The 27,912-nt window shown below is 45.3% G+C and overlaps 1 protein-coding gene across 1 annotated transcript; it reads left to right on the forward strand.

Annotated features, from left to right (window-relative positions):
* The first annotated feature begins 11,517 nt into the window (after nucleotides 1-11,517).
* VCPIP1 (valosin containing protein interacting protein 1) lies at nucleotides 11,518-27,280 on the forward strand. The gene is made up of 3 exons (XM_015855719.3): nucleotides 11,518-14,496; nucleotides 19,700-19,786; nucleotides 22,023-27,280. The coding sequence occupies exons 1-3, from the start codon at nucleotides 11,805-11,807 to the stop codon at nucleotides 22,889-22,891; spliced, it is 3,648 nt and encodes a 1,215-aa protein (XP_015711205.2). The 5' UTR covers nucleotides 11,518-11,804; the 3' UTR covers nucleotides 22,892-27,280.
* Nucleotides 27,281-27,912: the final 632 nt, after the last annotated feature.

The following is a 27,912-nucleotide window of genomic DNA, read 5'->3' on the forward strand; positions in this document are numbered from 1 at the left end:
AGCCGCCTCTCCCCGCCACGCCGCGGGGTCAGGCCGGGACGCGCGGCCCAGCGGCCCCTGGCGGTCGCGGCCCGAGGGAGCGGCGGAGCGGCCCTCCCTGCCAAGCTTTCCTCCCTGCAGATTTCCACAGGATGCCCCCCGCAACAACCCGCCCTGCCTGGGCAGATGCAGGTTCAGCAAGAATATCAATGGGTGCCATTATTTTCTGCATAGAGGAATTCAGAGAAATTACTTTTCGGAAAGAGTAGTCAGGCACTGGAATGCACTGCCCAGGGAGGTGGTGGAGTCACCGACCATGGGAGTGTTCAAGAAACGCTTGGATGTGGTGTTGAGGAATATGATTTAGCCAGGAAGTATTGGTAATGGTTGGACTAGATGATCTTCTAGGTCTTTTCCAACCTTGATAATTCTGTGATTCTGTGATTCTGTCATTCAATCTGAACCCTTTGCTTCATACAGACTTCCGTGTCTTTCCTCAGCCTGTCTTCATAGGGGAGGTGCTCCAGCCCCCTGATCATCTTCGTGTCCCTCCTCTGGACCCTTTCCAGCAGCCCTCTGTCTTTCTTGTACTGAGGGCTCCAGACCTGGACATGGTGATAACTCCTTCAAAACTGTGTGATGTTCCAAAATACCACAAACGAGAAAGGCTGCCAGATTATACAGCATAGGAAGTTCCGTACAAATGTGCGGAAGAACTTCTTTACAGTGAGGGTGACGGAGCACTGGAACAGGCTGCCCAGGGAGGTGGTGGAGTCTCCTTCTCTGGAGATATTTAAGACCCGCCTGGACGCCTACCTGTGTGACATGGTGTAGGGAGCCTGCTTTGGCAGGGGGGTTGGACTCGATGATCTCTAGAGGTCCCTTCCAACCCCTACAATTCTGTGATTCTGTGATTATTTGGATCCTTTTTCATAGAAAGATGAAGTACATCTAATCTTGGTTGTAAACTTCTGCTTCTGGTAAGTCTTGAATACATGTGTCAGCACTTCCATGTGGGTGTCCTCCATCCACCTTCCACGTGTAACTGTTTATTATGCAGTTACCTCTCATGTCTGAGCTGAAGTTCTCCACATTGTAACTGAGCTATGAGAACAGCGTGTTTTCCTTTTGCTCTGCTATTCCCCTGTGAGGACATAAGTAAACACTCAATGTTCCTAATTCCTCTCCATTTTTAATAGGAACCACTGAGACTCAAAACCCTTTAAAGGGTGAGGCTCAGCCCTTGCTGCTGCCACGGCTGTTCTGCCCTCTGTTTGCTCTGTCATTTGTTTTCTTGCACAAATCCTTATGGACGGGTTGATTTGTTTAACTACACACAGGTCAATGTCTGAACAGCTCACCTAGGAGCACCAGCCAGGCTGAAAGAGAAAATGAGGAAAAGTCAGGTGACAATGACGTGCTGCTTTAATGCAGAACAACATCAGCAGTCTGTGTGCCAGATGATGCTGTGAACCCCCAAGATAGGGAAAATATCCCTCGTGAGATCACCATTGCTTCTGTCTGCTTGCTATCCCTGCTTTCGTTCTTTTTCACCTCACCTATTTGCATACCACCACCTTTCTTCCCACTGCTCCTCTTTCCCCATAGCAACTCTGCCTCCATACATCCTACTTCGCCTCCCACACCAAGAAGCCGTGCAGTAGTGCAGGCTGAACTTCAGAAGGAAACATTGCAAAGACAAAGGAGTTGTTAGCCTGTTAATGTGCATGTTGCATTAAAGGGAGCATTTAGATGCTTTATTGAACTCCCAGAACCTTGTTGACAAGATCTCGCCTGGGATCCTTGTCTAACTCCACTGTGTTTCCAAGGGAAAATCCTCCTCTCCAAAGCACCGCTATCAGACTTTCATGCCAACACCCAAAGCAGCACACAAAGACAAAAGCAAATGTTGCCCTTTTCATAGGCATTGCTCTAAGCTGGTTCCACTTGGTTGTACTTCCTATCTCACTGGATGCTTTCACTTTCAGTCTTGCCAGCGTTATGAGCAAATCTAGATCAAATTTTGCAGAATCTGAATCTCGCTTGATACTGAGGGGGGCTGCTCAGCCTCCCGAGTGTAGAAAGAGACATGTTTCCAAGTCTTGGTTGTTTGTTCAGTAGTGGTCATCAGCAGCATAGCCCTGAGACAAGGCAAATACCAAGGATGAAGGTACTGCCAGACCTGAGGGTGGTACTTTGGGCTGTGCAAGCACCTGCTGTAGTACCTAGCCAGAAGCAGCTCTCAGTGCAGTAGGTACAGTTCTTTTCTTGGAATGGCAACTTGTAAGCCATCAAGCACAAGATCTACAGCCTAGATAGTAGTCATTTTCTCTTCCTCCTTAAAAGTTGGAGGCAAATCTGTTATTCTTTTACCACATTCCCCTATGCAGCTGCTGAGGTATATTGTGCTGCTGTTAGACATCTGAGTGTGTTCTCTGTTAGAGAGATCAGTAAGTTAGATCAGAGTTTCCACTGCTCTGCAGTTTTTATTGCTGGACAAACTGTAAAGCTCACCCATTCACACCACAAGCCTGTGTAGTTTTCGCATGCAAAGTAGAACCCTTTGTTTGCATTCAGAATTCCCTGTGCTTTGAGCTATTTGGCACATGAAACACACAAGCAGAATTAACTACAGTAATGGAGGACTTTATATTCTTTAAATTTGTAGTAAGAAAGACTTTAAAATAAAATGCCTTGTATTTTTTTCCTATTCCATTAAGATTTAAACTCCATTCACATTTATAGAAGTATCTTAAGAAGCAAGAGTAGACTTAAGACTTTACTTAGGGCTTCTAACTTATCACCTCCTTAGTTACTGTGTGTTGTAGTGAGGGCTTCTAACTTACCACCTCCTTAGTCATTGTGTGTCGTAGTGATTAAAATGAAAATAGCTAAGAAGTTAAAATTGAGTTAATTTACCAGAGTTTCAGCTTAAGAAATCGTCTCACTTAGAAAACAAATTTATTTAATCAAGTGGAGCTTTTGCTGTTGTTCTTCTCTCTGTTCGTTTTCAGTGGTTGCCATTTTGGGGAACAAGAAAGTCCCTGTGTCAGATGTTTCCCATGGCTTACCAGGAAGTGCCAAGGACAAGGCGATGGTCTTCCCAGAAATACATCTCAAAACACACCACAGGTTGTTGGAGGTGATGTTCTATTCTTAAGATTGGAATTAGTGTATAAAAGTCTTTAAAAGTAGGGAATAAAAGTTTTGAGTTGGAAGTGTAGAAGACTGTAAGGAATCGAAGTAGAGGAATTAATAGAGTTTATGTGCATAAAATCTTCTTTGTATGTGCATAAAGCAGAAGAGCTGTTACTTAATGCTCGCTCTTCATTAACAGAGACACTCTTTTCCAGCCCCAGCAGGAGGAACAGAGTGGGTTTGCACAGTTCTGACTGTGCTGTGCATGGATGTGCTCTGGGCAAAGTGTATTTCAAACACCAGTAGCTGCCCAGATCTGAGGTAGTGGCTTTGCTGGTGGGAACCACTGGGAGTTTAGGAAAAATCTTTCTGCACACACGCTGGGACACAACTGCTATTGGATATGTTTGGAGTCCTACAAAGTTCCTATACCAGAGTGCCCACATGCATCTCTTTCATCCACTCCTACCTCATCGCTTCTCTGTGTGTGTGAAACTGGGACTTGACACTTCCCATCATGGTTTTCCTTCATGGATATTAACACATCAGAGAGCCAGGGAAGAGCTTAAAGGACTGAATCATAGAGTCATAGAACCATAGAATGACTTGGGTTAGAAGGTACCTCAAGGATCATGTAGTTCCAACCCCCCTGCCTGGCAGGGCCACCAAACGTCCATGTTTACTAGATCAGGTTGCCCAGGGCCCTGTCCAACCCGGCCTTGAACACCTCCAAGGACGGGGCATCCACAACCTCCCTGGGCAGCCTGTTCCAGGACCTCACTACTCTCCTTGTAAAGAACTTCCCCCTAACATCCAACCTAATGAGGAATAACACTCTCAGGATGGGTAGCTGGCTTCAATCCAGATATTCTTTGATCTGCAAGTTGTTACAAAACCAGCTGAAACTCTCAGCTCTGCTGACCCACATACAAGAAGATCAGCTCTCAGCCTCTTTTTCTCCAATTCTCATTATTTTTTCCAAGCAGGTCCTGCTAATTCACATGCTCCTTGAAATGAGGCACCGACACACACTGTTCTTGCTGCAAGTGCCTCTGTGTTGTTATCTCACCTGCAACACTTAATTCCTTAAAAGACTTTGCTTTTCTGTAACAATATGACATGACTGACTCATGATCAGTGCATGATTCACTGCATACCCTGATTCTCTCTGAAAAATGGTTCCGATAAATGTATTCTCTTATCTTGCGACTGTAGGACTGAAGCACCGTATCTGCTGATGGCAGGACTTGTTTATTTCACAGCTTGTCAAGTTAATTATGAACCACAAATTTCTCCCTCAGAGTGCTTGCAACTCTTTGCAGCTTAGTGTGTCCCCAAGTTTAATAAATGTAACCTTGCACGTAGCTGATGAGCAGACTGAGGACAGATGCCTGCATAACCTCATTTTGTAGGCTTTTGCAGTTTGGTGCTGACCAGCTGCTCTGTGCGGTTACATAAGTGTGCTATAACCCAGGCTTTTTGAGCTAGGACAGCAGTATCCGATCTGTGTGTTGTTGGCTAGCTGGATTATAAAGCGTCATGTGAGAGGATATTGGAACTCATGAATGTCCTGATAAAACAGGCATCACTTCTCATGTATGTGGATTTGCTCAGCGCCAAATTCAGACAGCTTTCCCTATAGGATGCCTTACTTCTGTATCAACAGTGTATCACCCAAACTTTCTACTTTTTAGCAAGCTTTCTCCCACTGTACTCATTTACCAGAAGGTATCTTTTAATGTGTGAAATGAATTTGGTGGTAATTAAGGACATGAGTATGATTTTATTTGAAATCCTTGCCTTCAAATGACAGCCACTGAATCTTCCTTACACAGCTGTCTATGGCAGTCAGGTCACAGCCAGACCTTTGCTTTGCTTTCTCTTCACTCCTGCCTTGTTGCTGCTGTTTGAGCAGTTTTCCTGCTGCGTTCTGGACCTCAGAGCAGGTGTTCATGTTCTCCATGTGCAACATTCTTCAACGAGTAACAATATCAATGTGTGCCTTGCACATGACTCTACCCCATCTGCTGTGTGAATAAACCCAAGTGTGAAACTAAAGCCTCACTCACAGTGTGTCTTGCTCATCGGCTCAGTTGTCTGCAATCATCTGGGATGCTCTGCACTCGTACTCTGCTTTTCTTTATTGGATTAGAGTGGTACCCTACAGCCTAATGCATCATCTGCTCAGCGGCGCTTCTGGCACCAGAGAGCTCCTTGGTGAGCTGCTGCTGACACCTACTGCCAGAACCGAGCCCAGCAAAGCAATGCACCAGAGAGTTTCAGCCCGGCTACTGGCATCTGTCTCGGCTTCAGGCTGTCAGCGTTGTGCTTAAGAGCATAAATACCAACAGTAATTTTGTGGAAATAATAATAATACAGATTAGAAATTAAAAAATCTCTGAGACCAATTTGTATTTTGTTGCTGTTTTTCTGGTAAATCAGAGAAGGAGAAGAATTAATTGAAAATCACTGCACATCTGTTTTTCCATGATGCAAGCAAACGATTTTACGGCCTGGAGTAAATCAGTTCTCCAGCCTGATGGCTGCTGATGGGGTCCACCTCGGTCATAGGAGGAAAAGAGCTGGCAGATCTTTCCTTAGTGCACAGTAAATCTCCATCCTATGGTATAGGAAGTCAGGAAAGGAAAGCAAGAGTCTGGCATGGCTAGACAGGGCCTGCTGGTCAAACTGGAGAGCAAGAAGAAAATGCACAGGCAATGGAAACAGGGACAGGTGCCATATGAGGAGTACAGGAATGCTGCTGAGCTATGTAGGGATGGAGTCAGGAAGGCAGGTCCCCATCCAACCTGGTCTTGAACAGCTCCAGAGATGGAGCATCCACAGCATCTCCGGGCATACTGTTCCACCACCTCACCACTCTGTGTAAAGAACTTCCCCCTGACATCCAAAGGTGGTGGATGCCCTGTCCTTGGAGACATTCAAGGTCAGGCTGGGTGGGGCTCTGAACAACCAGATGTAGCTGTAGGTGTCCCTGTTTATTGCAGGGGAGTTGGACTAGGTGGCCTTTGAAAATCCCTTCTATCTCAAAAGATTCTATGATTCTATGAATACATCCCAAAGGCCAAAGGGCTGTTACTTTTTAATAAGCAATACGTCTTCTTTGTTATTGTGGATGGCCTAACATCAGATTCAAGCAAAACTTCTTCTCAAAGCAATTCTTATCCAGTAGTAGGGTTATATTTCTTTGTTTTAGCAGATCTACTTTTTTAAAGAACTTTAGGCAAAGTAAAATGGACTAAGTATCTTTTAAATGCTAATTTCTATCTATCATACACCTTTTATTGCCAGCTATTTCTGCTAGTGGTAAGGATGTCTGTGCACTTGAGTTGCTAAAGGTCAGTGCAATAAACCAGTCCAAAGGGTACCTCTAGTTTCTATTTCTGCTGTAATAACATGTAGGTTAAAATCCTCAGAAGAAATCTGGAGAGAGTGGTTTTGATTCTGTGTTTCCACCCAGCTCATCACCTCCCATCATAGAATCATAGAATTACCCAGGTTGGAAAAGACCTTGAAGATCATCAAGTCCAACTGCAGCCTAACCATAGTACCCTAACTCTAACAATCCTCTGCTGAATCATATCCCTGAGCACCACATCCAAATGGCTCTTAAACACATCCAGGGATGGCGACTCAACCACCTCCCCGGGGAGCCTATTCCAGTACTTAACTACCCTTTCTGTAAATAAGTTTTTCCTAAAGTACTGTAAAGTTTTTCATTCTACCCTTGTATACGAGGTTCTCTCCTGCTTCTTCAAATCTGAAAAATACGAGCTTTCTGTCTCTCAAATACTTCAACATTTAAGCACAATCACAAGTCGGCATCAGTGCCCTGTGTGCTCTGTAAGAAGCACTCCTTGTTTGTGCCTTTAATTTACATCCTTGCCTTGGGAATTCATCTGTACTGGATATGGCTGTTGGTTTGTCTCTTCTAAACTGAGCATTTGCAGCCAGTTTCACTAAGGAGCAGGCATGTGATCGGGACACACAGAGACTGAAGTAAACCTTTAACCGCTGCTGCGATCAGTGACTGTGCATGCTCTGTGAACATACAAATCAATACGGCAGTCAGTGTGTTAGTTGCTCAACCTATTTTATTTTGAGGCATTTATCTCTTTGCATAATGGGACTGCACCATTATAACTAATCCTGTCAATTTGTATTTGACAGAGCGCAGATAAATATTCACGGTAGGTTCCATTGAGATTTCTGTGTAATCAGGTTACATATCTAAGCTAATAACACTTACATTGTCCTCTTTTGTAATGGCTGGCTGCCCTAAAGATCGATTTCTATTGCCGGTTGCAGGACACTGCCAGTTCTGATGAATCAATTTTGCTAATTGTCTCCTTTAATGCCAGCAATGAGTCTCAAAGAGATAATTCAGGATAAAAAATGCAGAGCCCTAATTTTGAGAAGTAGTTTGCGTGTGAAATCAATTAAATTGGCTTGCAAGATGAGGCCTAGGAACCAGATTTTGATCCAAGAAGCAAAATAAAAACCCACATTAAAAAAAAAAAAAAGAAAGAAAAAAAAGGAAAAAAGAAAAGCAAATGAGCAAAACAGAGCAGCCATTGAGCAGCCTGTCTTGCATGCAGAGGTTGTTCCTGCTCTGAGCAGGAAGGAAAGGAGGGAGGCAGCTGGAGCCTTGCTCCAACTGGGCCAGGCTGTACCTGCACAAAAACAGGCGATGTTGATTTCTCATCAGCAAAGTCTTTAATGGGTAATTTGGGTAGATGTAATTAGCAGTGGAATTAGAATGTCTGCCTCGTACTTCCTTTTGGCATGTTGTTTCATACTTTTTCTTTTGCTAACATATGCCTGCCTCATTTTGAGCAGCCCAGATTTGGCTTGGTGTACGGGAATGCCACAGTGTTTGCAAGGTGCACCTACTAGTGCAGGAAGGCCAGAACCTGCAGCAATGGCAACAGCTCAAGCTGTGTCCATCTAGAAGTACAGGAGAATAGTTTTTCAGTTTGGAAGCAATCAAGAGGCCAGAGAAGAGGGAAATGGAGGATGTTGTGTTGGATGAATCCAGGTCAGGCATTACCAACCCCATTCCCACACAAAAAGTAAGCTGCTGTTTTGAAATATCATTAGCTTACCACTAATTGCCCCAAACCTCGATGAAGGCTGACCTGAAGCTGCTCACTGGTGATTCCTGTCCTTCTGGAGCGCTGTGCTTGGCTGCAACTTGTGGACAAAAACATGGGCTGGGCTGTGGCACACTTTAGGCATGCTAAGGTGAACTTAGCTGCTTATGCTCTGGTTGTTGGTAACACCTGATATAAGCAATGGCAGCAAAGTACAGGCAGTCCAGGCTTGGAACGTAGGACTGGCTTAAAGGGAGAGGGATCTGGGGCTGCTCCATGTGGTGAGACACCACCAGACCGTTAGCTGTTCTCTATCCTTAACACAGGGTATGTAGAGCACTCAGTTCTGTACACGGATGTGGCCAACGGCTGATGACAACTTTCACTTCCTGACAAATCAGAGCATATTCCAGTTCATCATCATCCTTGGCACACTGCCTAAACCTTTTATTTCTATTTATCTAGAAACCCCTTCACAGGACACTTCTGCTATTGCTCTTCTAAAGGCTCTCAGAAACAAATACCTCTGGGAAGTAATTGCTTTCCTCTAGGGATAAGCCCTTCTTGAGAGTGTAGGATGAGGAAGAGAGAGAACAGCTTGGGTGAAGATCAGACTTAACATTAAGATATTACATCCTCAACCTGAAGTGGTTGCCTGGATATTGTTGCTGGCAGTGCATCATCTGCAAAGTACCACGGGTTGAGATAAATCCTGCTGCTGAAGTAATCACTCTTCTGAGCCATTGTAAATAGATATAACTTTGTGACAATGGTGATCATCAAATATATGAAAGTAATCCTCCTCCACCTGACCGTGATGCTGCTGTTCACTTTGCCTGTGAAAAAGCTGTGGTTGTTGCTGTGATCTCTGATAGGACTCAGTTCTACACTTCCAGAGGATATCAAATGTGGCTGAGCTGTCAAGGCTGGCAGACTTAGTGAGGTGCTGTCTTGTCTTCCAGAATGTCCACTTTGGTTTTCCTTTATTAAAAGATAAATCCCTTTCAGGAATGGTTTTGAGAGAACTTAAAAGCCTGAAGTAACTCCTCTTGAGATCACTGCATGGATGTGCTGCCAGATGCAGTAATTAGGCTGGAAATTGTGAACACTTTTTCCTCTGACTTTTGTCAGAAACTTTAAGTTGGAAGGGATCTACAAAGAGTCAAACGGCCTGACCATTTCAGGGCTAACCAGAAGTTAGAGCATATTATTAAGGGCATTGTTCCAATGCCGCTTTGACATTGACAAGCATGGGGTGTCAACACCTCTCTAGGAAACCCATTCTACTGACCACCCTCAGTAAAGAAATGATTCCTAATGCCCAGTCTGACACTCTCCTGACACAGCTCTGTGCATTTCCATGCTGCCTTCATTTCCCAGGAGCAGAGCCCAGCACCTTCCTCCTCTTCCCCCCTCATGGAGCTGCAGAGAGCAGCGAGGCCTCCCCTCCTCCAGCCTTCACAACACAGTGCCCTCAGGCTCCCCTCACAGGACATGCTTTCAGCACTGTTACCTTCTTTGTTGCCCTCCTTTCAAGGACCTTAACATCTCTCTTATATTGGAGAAACCAGAACTGCACGCGATATTCCAGGTCAGGCCACACCAATGCTAAGTAAAGTGGGACAGTTGCCTCTTTCAGCCGGCTGGCTATGCTGTACTTAATGTACCCCCAAATGTGGTTTTCCCTCATAGCTGCCAGAGCATGCTGCTGGTTTACACTGAGCTGCTGTCATCAATACCCCAGCTCCCTTTCTGCTTTCTTGCTGCTTGTCTCCCAGGCAGTGCAGTGCCATTTCAGATGGCCACTGCAGATAAGGGCCGCACCAGCCATGCTCCCTCCTTATCAGCATGGTGACATCAGCAGGAGGGATCACTGGTGCTAATGCCTCACCCTGTGGCCTCCCATGTCTTGCCTGGGTGCTATCAGCAGCCAGCAGCTGAGCCACACCTCTGTGTCCTCTGCTCACCCCTGGGACAGGGCATGGCCTAGCTGTGGGGACAGCAAGCCCCACTGGGGTGAGGGAGCCCCAGCAGCCCCAGAACAAACCCCCTATTTTGGGTTTACATGGCAAGGTTTTGGTCACAGTGAGGCTGCATGGGTGGCCTCTGTAAGCAGAGCCCAGCACTGCCCCATGTCAGATCAGAGCCACCTCCAGACGCTCCAGAAGGGACCTGCCACTGCCAGAGCTGAGCCACGAGCGATGCTGGGTGTGCTCTAGGAGAGCAGATTTAAGGAAGGGAAATACTGCTGGGCAGCAGCAGCTGGGAGATAGGAGTGAGAAATGGGGAAGAAACAGCCCTGCAGCCAGCAAGCTCAGTGCAGGAGGAGGACAGGAGGTGCTTCAGGCATAGAGCCTCTCCTCCAGGAGAGGCCCACAGTGGAGAAGGCCGTACCCCTGCAGCCCATGGGCACCATGGGCAGCCATGGAAGAGCCCAGGGGCAGCAGTGTGTGTGGCTGAAGGAGCCCCAGCTAACTGAGCCCCAGCAGGAGCTGTGGGGCCCTGTGCTGAACAGTGCACTCCTGAAGGCTTCGCCCCGTGGTACAGACCCATGTTGAAGTGGTGCAGGCAGAGCTGCAGCCTGTGGGAAGCCCACGGGGGAACCAGCTAGGGAAGGACGGCATCCCATGGGAGGCATGGGCTCGGAGCAGGGGCAGGGAGGGACTGCGGAGGAGCAGCTGCCCCATTTTCCTGTACTGCTCACAGGGTGGAGGTAGAACAGGGTGGAAGGGAAGGAAGGTGGTTTTAGCTTGCTTTTGGTTCTCACTGTTAGTCATAGGCAATAAACTGCACTGCTCTCCCATGCTGCACACTCAGCCCATGACAATAAGCAGTGAGTGATCCCAGCCCACGGGCCCTTCCTCACAGCACGTTCTCCCCCCGTTCCCACGCGGGCAGTGACCGCAGTGAGCGGAGCTGCTCATGCGGTGACACAGCCCCGCAGCGCTGAGCGAGGCCCGCGTCCATCCGCCCCGCCTGCCCGGCCGTCATCCCGCACCTGCCGCAACCTGCCGGTGCCGGGTGATGCCGGTGCCGAGCGGCGCTGCCCCGTGGCTGTCAGCCCGATGCCGGCACGCAGCCCGTGAAGCACAACGAGCTCCTTCCAAACCGCCGAAGCTCCTTCCTGCCCGGCCTCGGCGTCCCCCCGTGCCGAACTACCGTTCCCAGCGGCCCCGCGTGCGGCGCACCCAGCCCGGCTCAGCCCGCCCCGCCCCGCCGCTCTGCACGCCGGGCCTCATAGTCCGCGCCGTGTCCGCGCTGCGTGTCGGAGCGCCGGGCAGGACTACGGCTCCCAACGTCCGCTGCGGCGCCTGCGCCGTCGGCCTGGAAGTGAGAGAGGCCGTTCGTTGCGTTACGGGCAACGGCCGAGGCGGCGGAGCGGCGGCGGAGGAGCGGCGGTGCCGGCGGTTCCGCGTTGGCGGGCGGGGCGGCGGCGGGAGGGCGCTCGGTGGATGGGGCGCCGCGGCTCGGCGGCGGTTCCGGCATCCGTCAGGCGGTGGCGGGCGGCCGGGGAGCGGGGGATGAGCCTGTGAGGCGGAGGAGCGCGGGTGGGGCGAGCCCGGCCGGAGCGGAGCGATGTCCCAGCCCCGGCAGCAGCCGCCGCCGCCGCCGTCTCCTCAGCAGCAGCCGCAGCCGCCGCCTCCGGCCGCCGCCAAGAAGCGGGAGCGGCGCATCTTCTCGGGCACCTGCCCCGACCCCAAATGCCAGGCGCGGCTGTTCTTCCCGGCCCACGGGCCGCAGGGCGCCGGCAGCATCGAGTGCACGGACTGCGGGCAGCGGCACGAGCAGCGGCAGCTGCTGGCGGTGGAGGAGGTGACGGACCCCGACCTGGTGCTGCACAACCTGCTGCGGAACGCGCTGCTGGGCGTCAGCGGCGCCGGGCCGCCCCGCAGGAACACCGAGCTCGTCAAGGTGCTGGGCCTCTCCAACTACCACTGCAAGCTGCTGGCCCCCATCCTGGCCCGCTACGGCATGGACAAGCAGACGGGCAAGGCCAAGCTGCTCAGGGAGATGAACCAGGGAGACATCTTCGACTGCTCCCTGCTGGGGGACCGCGCCTTCCTCATCGAGCCGGAGCACGTCGAGACTGTCGGCTACGGCAAGGACCGCTCCGGCAGCCTCATCTACCTGCATGACACCCTGGAGGACATCAAGAAGGCCAACAACAGCCAGGAGTGCCTCATTCCCGTCCACGTGGATGGAGACGGTCACTGTTTGGTCCACGCGGTCTCGCGGGCGCTGGTGGGCAGGGAACTGTTCTGGCACGCTTTGCGAGAGAACCTGAAGAAGCATTTTGAGGAGAACCTGAGCCACTACAAGGCGCTCTTCCACGATTTCATCGACGTGGCCGAGTGGGAGGACATCATAAACGAGTGCGACCCGTTGTTTGTTCCTCCGGAAGGTGTGCCCATGGGCCTTAGGAATATTCACATCTTTGGCCTGGCCAATGTGCTTCACCGCCCTATCATCCTGTTAGACTCGCTGAGTGGAATGCGAAGCTCCGGAGACTATTCAGCAACATTCCTCCCTGGTCTGGTACCCCTAGAAAAATGTATGGGAAAAGATGGCATGTTGAACAAGCCCATCTGCATTGCCTGGAGTAGTTCGGGACGTAACCATTATATTCCTCTGGTTGGAATAAAAGGTGCTGCTTTACCTAAACTGCCTAGGAAGCTCCTGCCTAAGGCCTGGGGGGTTCCACAAGACCTCATCAAAAAGTACATCAAGTTAGAGGAGGATGGTGGTTGTGTTATCGGAGGAGACAGAAGCTTGCAAGATAAGTACTTGATGAGGCTGGTTGCTGCAATGGAGGAGGTTTTCATGAGCAAACACGGTATTCACCCCAGTCTTGTAGCTGATGTGCATCAGTATTTCTACAGAAGGACTGGGGTAATAGGAGTCCAGCCCGAAGAAGTCACGGCAGCTGCCAAAAAAGCAGTGATGGACAACCGCCTTCACAGGTGCCTGATGTGTGGAGCCCTTTCAGAGCATCACGTGCCTCCAGAGTGGTTGGCTCCAGGGGGGAAACTGTATAATCTGGCAAAAAATACCCACGGTCAGCTACGGCCTGACAAAAATTACAGCTTTCCCCTGAACAATTTGGTGTGTTCTTACAGCCCTGCAAAGGATGTGCTGGTACCAGACTACAGCCTGAGTAGTTTGACTACGTGTAACTGGTGTCACAGTAACTTAGTGCGTCGTGTCCGAGAAGACGGCTCTGTTTTGTATTTGGATGGAGACAGAACTAACACTAGGTCTACAGGTGGCAAGTGTGGCTGTGGATTCAAGCACTACTGGGAAGGTAAAGAGTACGATAACCTCCCTGAAGCGTTTCCCATTACTCTGGAGTGGAGTGGAAGAGTGGTGAGAGAGACAGTCTATTGGTTTCAGTATGAAAGCGACACCTCTCTGAACAGCAACGTGTACGATGTCGCCATGAAGCTCGTCACCAAGCACTTCCCTGGTGAGTTTGGTAGTGAGATTCTTGTTCAGAAAGTCGTCAACACGATACTGCATCAAACTGCCAAAAAGAACCCCGATGATTATACCCCTGTAAATATCGATGGTGCTCACGCCCAAAGAGCTGGGGAGGTACAGCAAGGACAAGAGTTAGAGTCGCAACTTCCAACCAAAATTATTCTGACCGGACAGAAGACAAAAACTTTGCACAAGGAGGAGTTAAATATGAGCAAAACTGAAAGAACTATTCAGCAGAACATTGCAGACCAGGCCTCTGTGATGCAGAAACGGAAAAGTGACAAAATAAAACAAGAGCACAAAGGGCAACCGAGGGCTGTGTCTCCGGGGGCTGTTCGTGAGGGGCCATCGTCTGCACCTGCTACGCCAACCAAAACCCCATATTCACCAACATCAAAAGAAAAGAAAATCCGGATAACAACAAATGATGGGAGGCAGTCCATGCTTACCCTGAAGTGCACTACCACTTTCTTGGAACTACAGGAAAGCATAGCTAGAGAGTTTAATATTCCTCCATATTTACAATGTATTCGCTACGGCTTTCCTCCTAAAGAGCTCTTGCCTCCCAAAGAAGGCATGGAAAATGAACCCGTGCCTTTGCAGCACGGTGACAGAATTGCCATAGAAATCCTGAAAGGTAAGGAGGAGAGCAGCCCGCCCGCTGCAGCACACGCAGCCCACGCCGTGAAACTCGACGATGTGGCAGTGACCAGTAAAATCGCATCGAGGGAGCTGCAGGAGCAGGTTGATAAGGAGATGTACTCTCTGTGTCTTCTAGCGACGCTGATGGGTAAGGCTGGCTTTGAGTTGTGTTTTAAATTACCTTTTGAAGTAGAAATTACAATTCTACAAAGTGGTATTACATACATGCGATCTGTAAGCACGGAACAGGGTAGTGCCTTAATTCCTCTCACTAGGACAACAACGTGCCATCAGTGATTTTCTTTTTGTGTTGTTACTTCTTAATGTGTATGCCAGCTAGCTGTTCTTCACTATAAAATCCAGTGGGAGCACTTACTGTTTAGGAGTTGCTGTGTTTCCTTTCTGGCTGTCCCTCTACTTGTGATCTCTGTTTGTTTTCCAGGGACAGTAAAGCACACATTGGATGTGTACGTGTGTGTGAGCTGCACGCTCACTCTCCTTGCATCTCCCCCAGGTTGCAGGAAATCAGAGCAGGTGTGAGGGGGATGCTGCCTGTCTCCTTGTGAAGTTTGAGGACTCGGTTCTCACCTTTCTAGGATAAAAAGTCGTAGCATTTCCTCCCTCAGGAGTTGTTTTGTTTTAAGCAAATCAATACAGCATTTTCTCTGTAGCTGATGTGCTAATTTTGCATCAGGACCTGGTCTTGTTAAGGAACTGTGAAATGTATCGTTTACAAATGCAGTGGAGAAACTGAAAGTAGGTAAACGCATATTTAGATCCCAAATGTAGACGTAGGGTAGCAAAGCTATGCTTATAAATTGTCACTCTCGTAAATGGCCATTCGTCTTTCAAAACAAATGAGCTTCTCTTGGTTGTGTGTGGTTTTATTTTCCTGTTTGGGCTCAGGAGACTTGGGCCTTCATTTGTGTGCCAGGCTCTCTGGATCACTAAGTATTTTAATTTGGTGACTGACAGAAGACAGCTTTTCTTGGCCTTTTTTTTTTTTTCTCCCTTCCTCCCCAGCATGTGTGAGTGTGCTGTTTTGAAATGACTGGTTTTTATTGAGTTGAGCAGTTCTTGCTGCTTAGTAATAGGAAGCAGAACAATAATTACCATTTAGCCGTCTAAACAAGCTGAACAGTAATGTTTGTTGCAGCTGTTTTAAATGGGAGACTTCTTTTCTGCTGGAGGGGTTTGGTGTGGCCGAAGCCCGTGATGTTTTAGAAACAAACCCATGGCATAATCACAGTGTGACATGTCAGAAGTTCATAATGCACAACTCTGATTTTTTTTCCAATCCTGCTCGTTCCCTCCCATACCTCTGGCAAGAGAGAGCACGCGGAGCCACTCAGCACCCCGTCCATTGATGTCTGTGCTGCAGTTCCAAAGTGCAGAAGGCTGAATTGGGTTTCTTGGTTTGAAAATGAAACTTACAGTGTTTTCCTGCTCTCAAGAAATACTCCTGGGAATGTAGTTAGTCATTGGCTTACAAAAAACTGTGAGGTGCTTTAAAGATATCTTCAGCATGAAGGTGTCTGTGGTTTTTTTCTTTTTTCTTTTTTCTTTTTTTAAACATATGTTTATCTATAAAGTGTGAGCTGATCTTGTATTCCAGCATCAGTTTTTGTCTCTGCCTGTCATTGCTTTGGGATACTGCTTGTGAAGCACAGGTGATAGAATAGAGCTTACCTCACACTTCCCTGTCCATTTGGTGTTACTAGCACAACTAAAAGTGGCAGCAAACCATTAACCAACTAGTTCTAACAATGTGTGCAGCTACTGAGTAAGATGCTATTTTTATGTAGCCTCTTTTCACGTCAGGGCATCATTTTCCTTCAGCAATACTTGTAGAAAAGATCCAGGCATCCGACTACGTCCTGTCGTTATTTTTCAGATGAGAGGCAAACTTTAAGAACTCGGAGTCATTACGCTTTCATAATAGGGCTCAGGTGCCAGATCCTCAGCTGCTATATCCAGCCTTTCTGGGATGAGAAACCACAGCATTGCTCAGTTGTGCTTTTGCCCTGTTGAAGAACAGCGCTGCAGAGATTTGGGAGTCAGGAGTATTTTGCATGTTCTTGCTGTAACTTGTATTTGTGAAGTGTTCCTCTAGCGTGGTCTGATGAGAGCATGCAGAGGAGAGATGCTATTGAACTGGCTTTGATCTGACTAACTTTCTGTTTTGTTCCTCCCCCACTCAATGCTCATAGTGAAAGTTTGTATTCAGGTTTCAGTAGCTGCTCATTCTGGGTGTTATGAAGGTGCAGTTACTAATAGAGCCTCCTCTTGTCCGAGTAGATGTTTCTTTCCTATTTTAGTTACTGGCATTTTTGTTTTCTGGTCTCAGCTCACTAACTCACGACAACTTTAAACCTCGTTTTCATGCATATCAGTTGAAAATGAGCTTTGGGAAATTAGACACTGTAATTTCTGGACTACCTACCACATTAATACTCACTTTTATTTTTAAGCTTCCTCCCTTGCTTTTGTTTAGCTCAAAACACACAATTCTTCAAGGAAATCACAGCAGGAATTGGAATTCTAGATTAACATAGTAAACAGCATTTTCAAACTGATGTAATTACAGCCATGCAAAACCACCTGGATATGTGCAAATATCAATCTATTTTGGTCAGTCATTTTTTGCATTGATAAATCTGTCAGTGCACGTGAAATCCAAATAACCAGGTTTAAATTAAGAATGCTGATTGATACCAGGATGTGCTTGGATTTAAACAGCCTGTTTGGGGGCCAGTTGTATTTCCCTGTAACCTGTGCTTAGCAGCTGAGCTTTAGGTTTGTTTTGCACACCTGCGTGTCTCCTCTGCTGGGCGAAGGGATGGACTTGGGCACCGACTGGCAGAGGTCAGTGGGCAGCTGCTCCTCCAAGCAGTGCATGGGGTGTGCTTGTGGGTAGAGTGCTTGTTGTTTGTTGCCATTCCTCATATTGTGGGGCTGAATGCTGGTCTGAGCAATGTGTGCTGTGGTGAGAGCAGTGTGGAGGACATCATCTGATGAATGCAGCATCTGGAGGCAGTTTCTAATCTAGATGATCTGAACTTGTGGTCTGGAAGCATCTCGCATTGTAGACAAAACCAAAACAGTGAAACCCAACTGGGAACAAAACCGCATGGACCTCAAACACAGTCCAGTTCAATCCTACCCAGTAGTTACTCGAGTCTGGGAAAGTCCAGTTGCAATTGCTTTGGTTATTTTTGGTGTTCCAATCCGAGATCTCTATCAAAACAGTGCAGGTTTTTTGTGTTTCTTTCAGTGTCTGATGCTTTTGTTTCGTGAGCCCTTCTCTCCATACTTTCCTGCATGCAGCCCTTGTTAGTGTTGCATCAAAGGCTGTCTAAACAATGGTGCTTCTCTGGTGCAAGGCTTGAAAAAGCCTGCCTGGAGCACACCAATATCGTTCCTTCTTGGAGAATGCCTCTGATTTATAAGACTGGGCCTCTACTGAAGGCCTTGTGGGGGCTTTGTAGGAACCCTTCAATAAAAATGGAGTGCTCAGTGCAGCAGCACAGGAGTCCACAAATAGAGTCAGCCACTGTGGCTGCTGGCTGTGCCTTCCCTGAGCTTCAGCAGACTGAAAACTGCTTTACTGCTTATCAGTGTAGTGGTTATTTTGGCTCCTGTGTGCAGCATTTAAACTGACAGAAGGAAGATTTCAGGTTGCTTCTGCTTGAGGGGAAAGCAAAGAGCCACAGCTGGGATCGTGGGGAGCCATTGCACAGAGAGATGTCTATTTCCAAGTGTAAATGAGAACAGGGATGCAAGATAGCAGTGAGCGTCTTCTGAAATGACAAAAAACAGGAATATATATTCTCTTCAGTGATTTCTCCCCTATGAAGCTGTGTGAAAGAGAGGGAGACTGTGGCAGTAGTGAGGAGTGCAAGACACTGCTCCCTTGAGTTGTCTTTAGTCAGGTCAGTGAGAGCTTAGGAGGAGCTTTGAATTTGTGAGCAAGCCCCGAGGTGGGAGCTGTCAGGATAAGGTCAAAAGATAAGACACCCTTCTTAGTAGGTCAGGGAAGTAAGGAGCAGCAGGTGCTTTGTTGGCTGTGTGCTCTTTGTGGGAAGTAGATGTCTGACCTGATCAGTCTGTTGTTTTAGTGCTTAGTTGGTGAACCTTTGAGCCTGATGTGTGAATGAATGCAATGAAACTGCGTATATATGCTTTAATGGAATACATTTATGATGTATATTGTGAAGGGCTCCTTTGTATGTAATATCTAAAGGGAAAGCAGGAAGGTATGCTGTCCTTTTTTATAGAGAATGGGGTCTTGAATAACATCTGGAGAGGAGAGTGGTGGGAGTGTTCTGCTGGGGAGCACAGGGAGGCCCTGCCTGGCAGGATAGAGAGCTTGGAAACTTGGGCAATGGCGTGAAGGCTTCTGTAGCACAAGGCAGCGTGTAGTGCTGCTGCCATGGTGGTCAGCTGGCTGATCCCTTGTAGGATATGCAGTGAACAAAAGGGAAGAAAGACATCACTCGGTATATTCAGCACCTGTAAGCTATTAATAATAACTTCTACTTTCCCCTTAATGACAAGCAAAGACATTTAGATGGATGATGTTTTGCATCCTCACACCTTCCAACTATCTGCATTCCATGTAGCAAGTAGATCCACTTAACATAAGTAATTAACTAAAGTTCCCCTATTTTAATAGAAAACTGAGACAAGTGGCAATTGAGAGATTAATGCCTACAGAAGGATGTCATTTCTGTCTCAAGTACCTCAATACTTTTCCAGAAGGCTTGTTAGGAAGTGAGGAAAAGCAGTTTTGAATGAATGAATATCCTTTAATTTTCTGCATCAGGAGGGTGGAACTTGCTGGTATTTGCACTGCTTTGTCACCGTGTGTTGCTTCTGCAAGGCAGGTGAATGCTTAGCAAAATGAGGAGGAGACCATAGGTTAAAGTGCAGCTCTTAGCTCATTTATTAGGTGCTCTGTCAGGTCACTGCTATTGTCACCATAGCCAAACTGCTCTGTTCTTGAATTCTGGGAGAGTGTTAGTCATCTTCTATGAAGAGGAGTAGGATAGGAGGAGAATGGAGACTTGAATTTACAGCCTGACAAAGAACCAGGTGCTGCAGCTTGGGTCAAACCAAATGAGGGAACCTTTGTACTAACATAAGAGATTTGATTGCAGGCTGTGGATTTCCTGAAAGCTGCTCAGGTGTCCAGGGTTCCTGTTGTGTAAATGGCAATAACAATTCAAATTCCTAATTGCACTGAGGAGTGAGGATTCAGCTTCTAACTCGAGCAGTTATATTTTCCACCCATTGCCTATAATCTTCAAGTAAGGGCATTTAATTCCAACGATTGTGTTTGGCTTTTACAGGAGAAGACGTCTGGACTTATGCAAAGGGGCTCCCTCAGTTGTTTCAGCAGGGTGGAGTATTCTACAGCATAATGAAGAAAACCACAGGTATTTGTTGTTTGTGTTGTTCTCCCTTTCTTTGTTTGTTTTCCAACCTTTAACGTGGTAAATTGTTGTTTTGTAGTAATGTATTGTAACGTAGCAAGCAGTTCCAGTATTTAATATATTAGATCTGAGGTGGCTGTAAAAATGCTTCCTGTGGAGAGTAACATCTGATTCTTCACAAAGCATGTAGTACCGAGTTCTTGCTTTCATTTGAAGTTTATTTTCTTGTTGAAGTCTTTGCAATTGCAGCTTAGCTCTTGTGGTTTCATCTATTGCAGAGCTTCCTTTGCTGCTTTCTTACTGGCACTAAGCAGTTTTATCAACTTAACCTTGATTATTTCTGGAAACAGGTGTTTTATCCCATCATTTCTGTTACATTGCAATAATTAAAACGTGTCATGTACTCACTGCATGCTACATCTCACTCAATTACTGGTTTGAGAAACTGAATGTGCATGCAGGTGTCTTGCAGCAGATCTGCCTTGTTTTAGTTTTCTTCCTTTAACTACGCTTGCACAATAAGGGTTTTATATTGTTTGTGGCAAGTGATTTAGCTTAGATGATTCCTGATTCTGAACTGATTAATGATCAGCTGGAGCTGAGAGCCTGAAACAAATGCAAGAGATGTTAACCCAGCTGGTCATTAACTCACAGAAAATGCCTGGCTTAACAGTTATTTTTGCCACCTGACGTAGTAAGAACTGAGGCCGTGGGAGGTGACATTCTGTGTTTGAGTGCTGTTGCGTTTCTGTTTGTTCAGGTATCTCATAGTGCTGATGCTTCGGTAGGGAGGACGTGATTTCAGCATTAAGATACTTGCATGATTTTAACAGTTTATGAACTAATTAATTCCCGTATCAAACAACAAAATGTGCAACTTATTTTTTCACCTCAAGAAGCTCCTTACGTGTTTTAATGTTATAGTTAATGCAGTGATGCAACCGTCATACTGAATATCTGTAGCAAAGCTATCCATCAAGCACAGGTACTATTAATGCATCTAGTTTGATTTAGCAGATCTAGTTTAAGATCTCATTTGGTTTTCAGGATTTGTCATAGGAGCTCCTGCAGCGCTCTCTTTTGCAAGGGAAGGTTGAGTTGATGAATTAATGTTGTTCAGTTTTGTTCTTCAAGCTAATTCAGGTGGCTGGAGTTAAGATTTGCTCTGTAGTGTTTTGGCTGGTTGGCTATCAGTTCCCATGGTTATGTAAACGCAGGAGCTCTGTCTGAAGTTCTTGAAATCAAGAAAATATCTGCAGATTCCCTGCAGCTGTAGGAAGGTGTGAATTGGAAGCGTTGGAGGCAGAACTGGATGGGGCATGTGGGTAATCAGCATAAAAACTGCTTAATAACATTTCAGATTATTTGAGTGACCTTTTTATTGATGCTTAGAGTACTTGTTTTGACTGCATGCTGGATAGCGTAGAAAAAGAGCTTTGCTGACATCATCTACTCTGTGCAGTTCCTGGTGGGTTGTGGGTTTTCTTGTGATTAAAATAGTGGAAAATTGATCTTTGAGACAGCAGTTTTGGACCTGAAATCTTCCTATTGAACTCTCAATTTTAGCACATCTGTAAAAACAGAAGTAGAATAATGAAACAAAATACTGTCTCATGTTTGTTGTGTAGGTTAATACTTACAATCTCTAGGGCTACCGAGCGTAGTAAGCTTGAACCAATTTTGTTTATCTAGCAGCACTTTCTCTCCGAGAAGGCAAGAAATAAAGAATGCCAACCTGTTGAGGTTTAATTGTAGTTGTACACACCAAAACCCTGCTATTTTAACCAGTACGGAAGGGATCTTAATACTTCTCTAGATGGACAGTGATATGAAATCTACTCTCTTCTCTTTGGATGTTTCCTGTTGGTGGGTTTTGGAGGTTTTTAGGGGGATCAGTGGTGAGCTTTGGGTGATGATGGTTTTTGGCTTTCCTGGTGTTACTGCAAGCTGATGCTGTTTCTTCAGCTTCTGTTGCATTGGAGCTGCAGGTCCTGCCAACTTGGTTATTTTATGCAGTAGTACTTCAGTCCTGTCAGTTTGTTAGAATCAGCATAGACAGCAGCAGTGCTGTGGATGGTGACATCATTATGGCTGTAGTTGTTTTTTTCCCAACAGCAAAAAGTCTGTTTTCTCTGGTTTGGCTGCAATAACGTTAAGTTCAGTAATTGCTGTGTATTCCGAGCATGCCTTAAAATATGGCAATGTTTTGAAAACCCTTTTTTCTTTTTTATCTTTATAGGTTTGGTCGATGGCAAACACTGTACTTTTCCACATCTGCCTGGTAAAAACTTTGTGTACAACGCAGCAGAAGATCGATTAGAGCTGTGTGTGGATGCTGCTGGGCACTTTCCTATTGGTCCTGATGTCGAAGACTTGGTTAAAGAGGCCTTAAGTCAAGTGCGAGCAGAAGCTACTTCACGGAGCAGAGAATCAAGTCCATCTCACGGAATGCTGAAGCTGGGTAGTGGTGGAGTAGTGAAAAAGAAATCTGAACAGCTACATAACATAACTGCATTTCAAGGAAAGGGCCATTCGCTAGGAACTGCATCTGGTAGTCAACAACATGATCAAAGAGCCAGGGAAGCACCACTTTTAAGAAAGCATAGTACAGAAACAGACTTCAGTCCTGCTAAAATTGAGCCTTCTGTATTCCCAGCTGCTTCTGGTAAGAGTGAGCTGATCCGAATAGCTCCTGGAGTTGTGACAATGAGAGACAGCAGGCAGCTCGACCCTACTTTGATTGAGACACAGAGAAAAAAGTTGCAGGAGATGATCTCTTCTATTCAGGCTTCAATGGATAGACATTTGCGGGATCAGAATACAGAGCAGTCAGCATCAGTTGATGTATCTCAAAGAAAAGTAGAGGCAGCGAGTTCAACTGCTAAAACTGGGAGCTTTCAGGCTGGCTTGCCTGAATCGTTTTCTGCACCGGGTGGTACTGAACACTTGAATACTGAGTCAGCTGGTGATAACATGGTGAATTCTGTGGGAGCAACTTTCCCTGCAAGGTCTAAAGCACAAAAGGGAAATTCTGTTGAGGAGCTTGAGGAGATGGATAGCCAAGATGCAGGAATTGCTAATGTAACTGAGCCAATGGATCACTCTTGATAGGTTAAAATCTAATAAGGCTAGAAGAAATTACTGTTCAAATGTAATGTTTATTGGCTGGGCCACACAAAGTGATTAGTTATTAAATCTTGTATGTATGTCAAAAAATTATATCATCTTATTCAGTGCATGATAAGCAAGTGTGTGATTGACAATAGCTTTTAATATTACCATACTGCTACCCAGGCTGGCTCTGTTACCTGTAAATTAGTTATTAGGAAATGCACTGAGATGAATATCTGCTGTAATGTGGGCTATTGAAAGTTCTTTGTGATTTTTAATTCCAAGTCAGTCTTAAATTTTAAGCCCATGCGAGATTCTTGCCGTGCTAGTTGAGGCTACTGGAAAGGCTAAACCAGGCAAAACTAGAAACTTGACAAGGTTAATCCTGTCCCAGGTACTCAGTTCCACTCCAGGATACACTATAAACATGAGCTACATGTATATTTCAATAAGCAACTGAAACGCAGCTTGTCTTAAATTTTACAATGCGACATACACATTACTTTAACTATGTTGTATTGGCACTTCCTCAGATGCAAAAAGGTTTTCATTCACACAGCTGTATATGCTTGTCAGAAATCTTGGGATAAGTGTTACTGTAGTCAACTCTAATTTCTGCATGTGTCAGGTTAAGCAAGTGAGAAGAGTGTACGATGAAGATGAAGTGAAGGTGGTGTGGTTATGCCTGGCTGTCTGAGTCAGCACAGCCATTTTGATGCTCTGTTATATCTCCTCCCAGTTACTGAGCTGGTTCAAATGTTTTACAATATTAAATACAACAGCAGGAGGGAAGTTGGCAATTGTAAGAAACAACAAAAGTTCATTAGCAAATCAGTTTCTCTTAAAGGGCTTCAATTACCGGCATTGGTCAGTAACTGGCAGAAAAAAACTCCAAAACCCAAACGAATAATAGCTTCCCTCTTCCGAGCAGATTAGTGATTTATTGGAAGGAAATGTCTCTCTAAAACATGTTTTCCTTCCTTGGGTGTTCCTTAATACGTGTTATTTCATTGGCTATAAAGACTACCCACCTCGATTGGCTTCAGTTTGTGATGCAGATTTCCCTGTCTGTAACATTATAGCTGGTATCCAAGTAGTGTGTTCATCAGACCTGCAGCGCTAATTCTTAAGAAGGAGCCATTGTGCTCGCTCCCTAAGGATGGAATGTTTATCTGATATTGCACTTTGCTTCCTATCTTCATAGTCACACTTAAGTGCACTATTGTTGCTTCTTCTAATGGTAAAATAACATTGAATGGATGAGAGATGCTAATGCAGCTTCAAAGGAATTAAGAGCATTTAAGATACTGAAGTCGGTGTTTGTGCACATGTGGGGTTTTTACCAGTTCAGAAATGTTTGTATTGTAGATGTTCGTATTCAGAGAAGTCTCCACTTTTTACATTTCTAATCACTTAAACTGTTCTGAGCATTGGATGCAAAATGCCCCGTGAGGATTTATTTTTGTATGTAATAAGAAAAATTAACTGATGTGAACCACTTAAAGGATAGCGCCCGTTTTGTCAAGGTAAATTGGAATTTCTCTCTTGGCTGCCTTCTTACAGAGGCAGAGGGAGTGAATGTGTAACTGCTTAGTTCACTGCTTTGAGGTAAAACAGAAGAATCGCATTTTCACAAATAAATGAAAAAAACGAAGGCCTCAGATCTTCAAGTTGCCGAGTCACTAACTGACAGTGTATGAAGTAATCTGGCACACCAGAACCAACCTTGCTGATGCACTGATTAACTGGCAGTGCTAATTCAATGAGAAACAGGATGCACATGCAGCAGCTGGAAGCTTGCCATGACTTCTGAAAACATTCAGTCTCCCATCAATCAGTCTGGCTGTCTGAAGGCTATTTCTGTATATACAGTGTTGAGCAGAGGATTGTGCTTTGTCACAGCTGGAGGCTTAGAAAAGTCTGGCAGTGGAGCGTTCCTGGGGAGGAGCGGAGTTGAGGAGGGGCTGAGGGCAAGGACTCACCTGAATCTTTTGCGTTGTAGAGAAGACTGCTATCACTTTGACAACTTTCAACCTTTAGAACAAATCTTCCTTGGCTGGAAAAAAAAACAGACCCCACCAAAAAACCATGAGCACTGTATATGAGAGAACTTTAATTTTGAAATACATTGAAATATTTATTGCACATCATCCTTATTCCAAGGAAAGGTGCTTACTTTAATGCCTTTGTGGTAAGATTGCAGAAGTTTGTGTGCCTTTTACTGTGTAAAGAGGAAGGCTTGGTTTGATTTTTGACACGCTTCCCATTTCAGCAGCAATTTGATGTTTTCAATCTTAACGAAATAGAAATAGACACAGGTTATAGCTCTGCTTGACTCACACTTACTGTCGTCTCTGGGATCCGCTAATCTCACGTAGATCAGAATTCTCCAGTTCCTAAAAGAAATTGTCTCACAAAGGAATGGTAAAATGGTGTCAAAATTACAACATCTGCTGATGTGAACTCTTTTGGTGTCATGTAGGATTGTGCATTTTTTTTTATTTTTTTTTTTGCGCAGTGTTCTTATTTCACAGAGCTTTCTCACGCATTGAAGTATTAGTGTTTTTGAGAAAGATGGCTTTTGATACTCTCAAGTAAGGCTAAGCTTCATCTACATGCTGGCAAGATGTGTAACTGTACAGGAGAAGTGAAATAAAGAACACTGAAGTGTAAATTTGAACAGATGTTTCCTTTAATTGCTACCAGCGGATGCAGTTGTAATTTGAAGTGAATCAGTGTGCCTGTATTATAAGCACCCACGTGCTTGTTAACTTCCCTGTTAGAGTCAGGAAAACTGTGGTGTGGGGTAAAAGGGCGCGGAAGGTGTTGGCTCACTGTGAGTGTGAAGCCCCCTGTGGGTGTGAACAGGGCTTCTGAAATGATTTGTTGATGTGTACACCTTTCACCTAAACAGCAGCAACAAAAAGCAGCCAGCCCAAATTCTTGCATTACCTCTGGGTTTAGGTTGTGGCTCTACATTCTCTTTGAGCGTTTGCCTTGATTACATTCTCGTCTAGGGGCTGACCTCTTTTTAATACAGCATCTCATGACAAAGAGGATACAAATTACTTGAACATTTTACTGTGGCTTAGTAGGTGTAACCTAAACAAGAGATGACTACTGAAAGTACAGGCCCAGTGCAACAACCCCACCACCCAACAACAGCAAAAAAACAAACAAAAACCCAAATGGGAAACCCCAGGAGAGTGCATCAATTTTGGAGGCAAATGCAAGAGCTTTACTACTCAAAATGCCTTAGTTAGTAAGGTTGGGTTTTGTTTTAATATTTCTGTTTCTCTGAGAATTACTTGAATTTCAGTGAAGGGAAAAGAAACAACACTTTCTCAGTTGGAATAACATGGATGTGTTTGGGATGTCCTCAGCATTACGGACAAAGTGACATATAGTTGTGGCTACAATATACACACCGTGAAGTAGGTTTGGTCTCCAGCACAACAGGCCAGCAGCTTCACAAAGGTGCAGTGCCGCCAGGCTGTATGCTAACGGTCCTGTACATGTGCAGCGGGCACCCTTTCCAGAGACAAATCTTTCATTTAAAGTCTTTGAAGAAGTAGAGCCCATTATTGCTGTCACAAGGTTAGCAGAGCTCGTTGCTGTCCCTCAGTTTCCTGTGGAAGTATCAGTTAGCGCAAGCTGTAGTTATGCTTACGGTCAGGAGAGTTGTGCTCAGGCTGAAATGTAAGGAATCAGAACTGACTGTTTTAAGAAGATTCTCCCGTTACCTCTACGTTTGGTTGGCTCCCATTTTTAAGAGCGGAATTCAGTGCTTTTCTCAAAACAACATGAATTCAATCCCTCAGAGTCAAAGAAAAAAGAAACAGCCAACAGTAATGAAACAGTGAGTGATTTCTTTGTCTTGCTTGTGAGTCTCAGTTTACCTTCTTAAAACTGAAGAAGCTGCTGATGGTCTTTAGAATGCAGGATTCCCTCTGAGCCCTTATGCCTGCGGTTGAGCAATAAAAGGTTGGAATGAGTGGTATTTTCAGAACTATTTTGTTTAACGGGGATTATTGTTGAGCAATGAAAGAGTGCACTTTTAGGAGGGAATGCTATTTAAAATGTATAAATAAGAATTAATAGTGTATATATTTAGCGAACGAATCTTTTTAAACAGTAAGTGCTTTACATGTCGAATTAAAAACAAACTAGCATAGAAATGATACCACCTTCACAGCACTGGCTGTTATCCAGCATACTCTGGTTCTGTTTTATTTGTGATTGCTGTACTAATTATATTTGATTTTTTTTATTTGTAATGTAACAATAGTGTATTATAACAGTATATAGTGTATTATATTACACTTCACTGTACAGTATTTGGAATTTTCTTTGATTGCTATATTAAAACTGTAAGTTTAAACATTTGCTTTGGCTTTATAAGATGCAACTTTTATCTGGCCGTTCGCACGATAGCCTATTTAATTAACACTGATTTGGCTACAAAATGAGCAAGTTGTAGTTACTTTATCTTCCTCATTCTACATATAAATTGTTTTCTACTTGCTTACGTGGGTACCGGTACAGAGGCTGAAAAACTGGCACAGACACCAGTAAGGTAAGCTGGTGTCATCCCTCCTGCTTTAGTTACGTTTCTGCTTAAAAGAGGATTTGTGAAAGAATAACGCTTGAAAAGCTTTTTGGATTTCACACTTGCTCTGAGTATTTCCCGAAACACATAGGAACTTTGGATTTGAGAGACTTAAAAGGGGATTTTTACATACTTGAGAGCAAAATCTGAGCCTTCTCACAGTTGTCGCCAATAAGAAGGTGTAGAAGAACATTGTACGAATGCTGCCGTGCTTCTGTGGTTTGAAACGTTGCTTCAAATATATTTCAGATTAAATTAAAAGACATGCATGTGACACATCAACGTGAGTAGTACAATTTGGAAGAACCCGGCTCTTCAAAATTGGGCAGGACTTAAGAATAAGGTATTGACATCTACTTGAATTATCCCTGTGCTCATTCATCTGGCTAAATATGCTATTCTGTTTCAA

The sequence above is a fragment of the Coturnix japonica genome, chromosome 2 (genome assembly GCF_054131305.1).
Source record: "Coturnix japonica strain WE chromosome 2, WE-NBRP24, whole genome shotgun sequence".
NCBI lineage: Eukaryota > Metazoa > Chordata > Aves > Galliformes > Phasianidae > Coturnix > Coturnix japonica.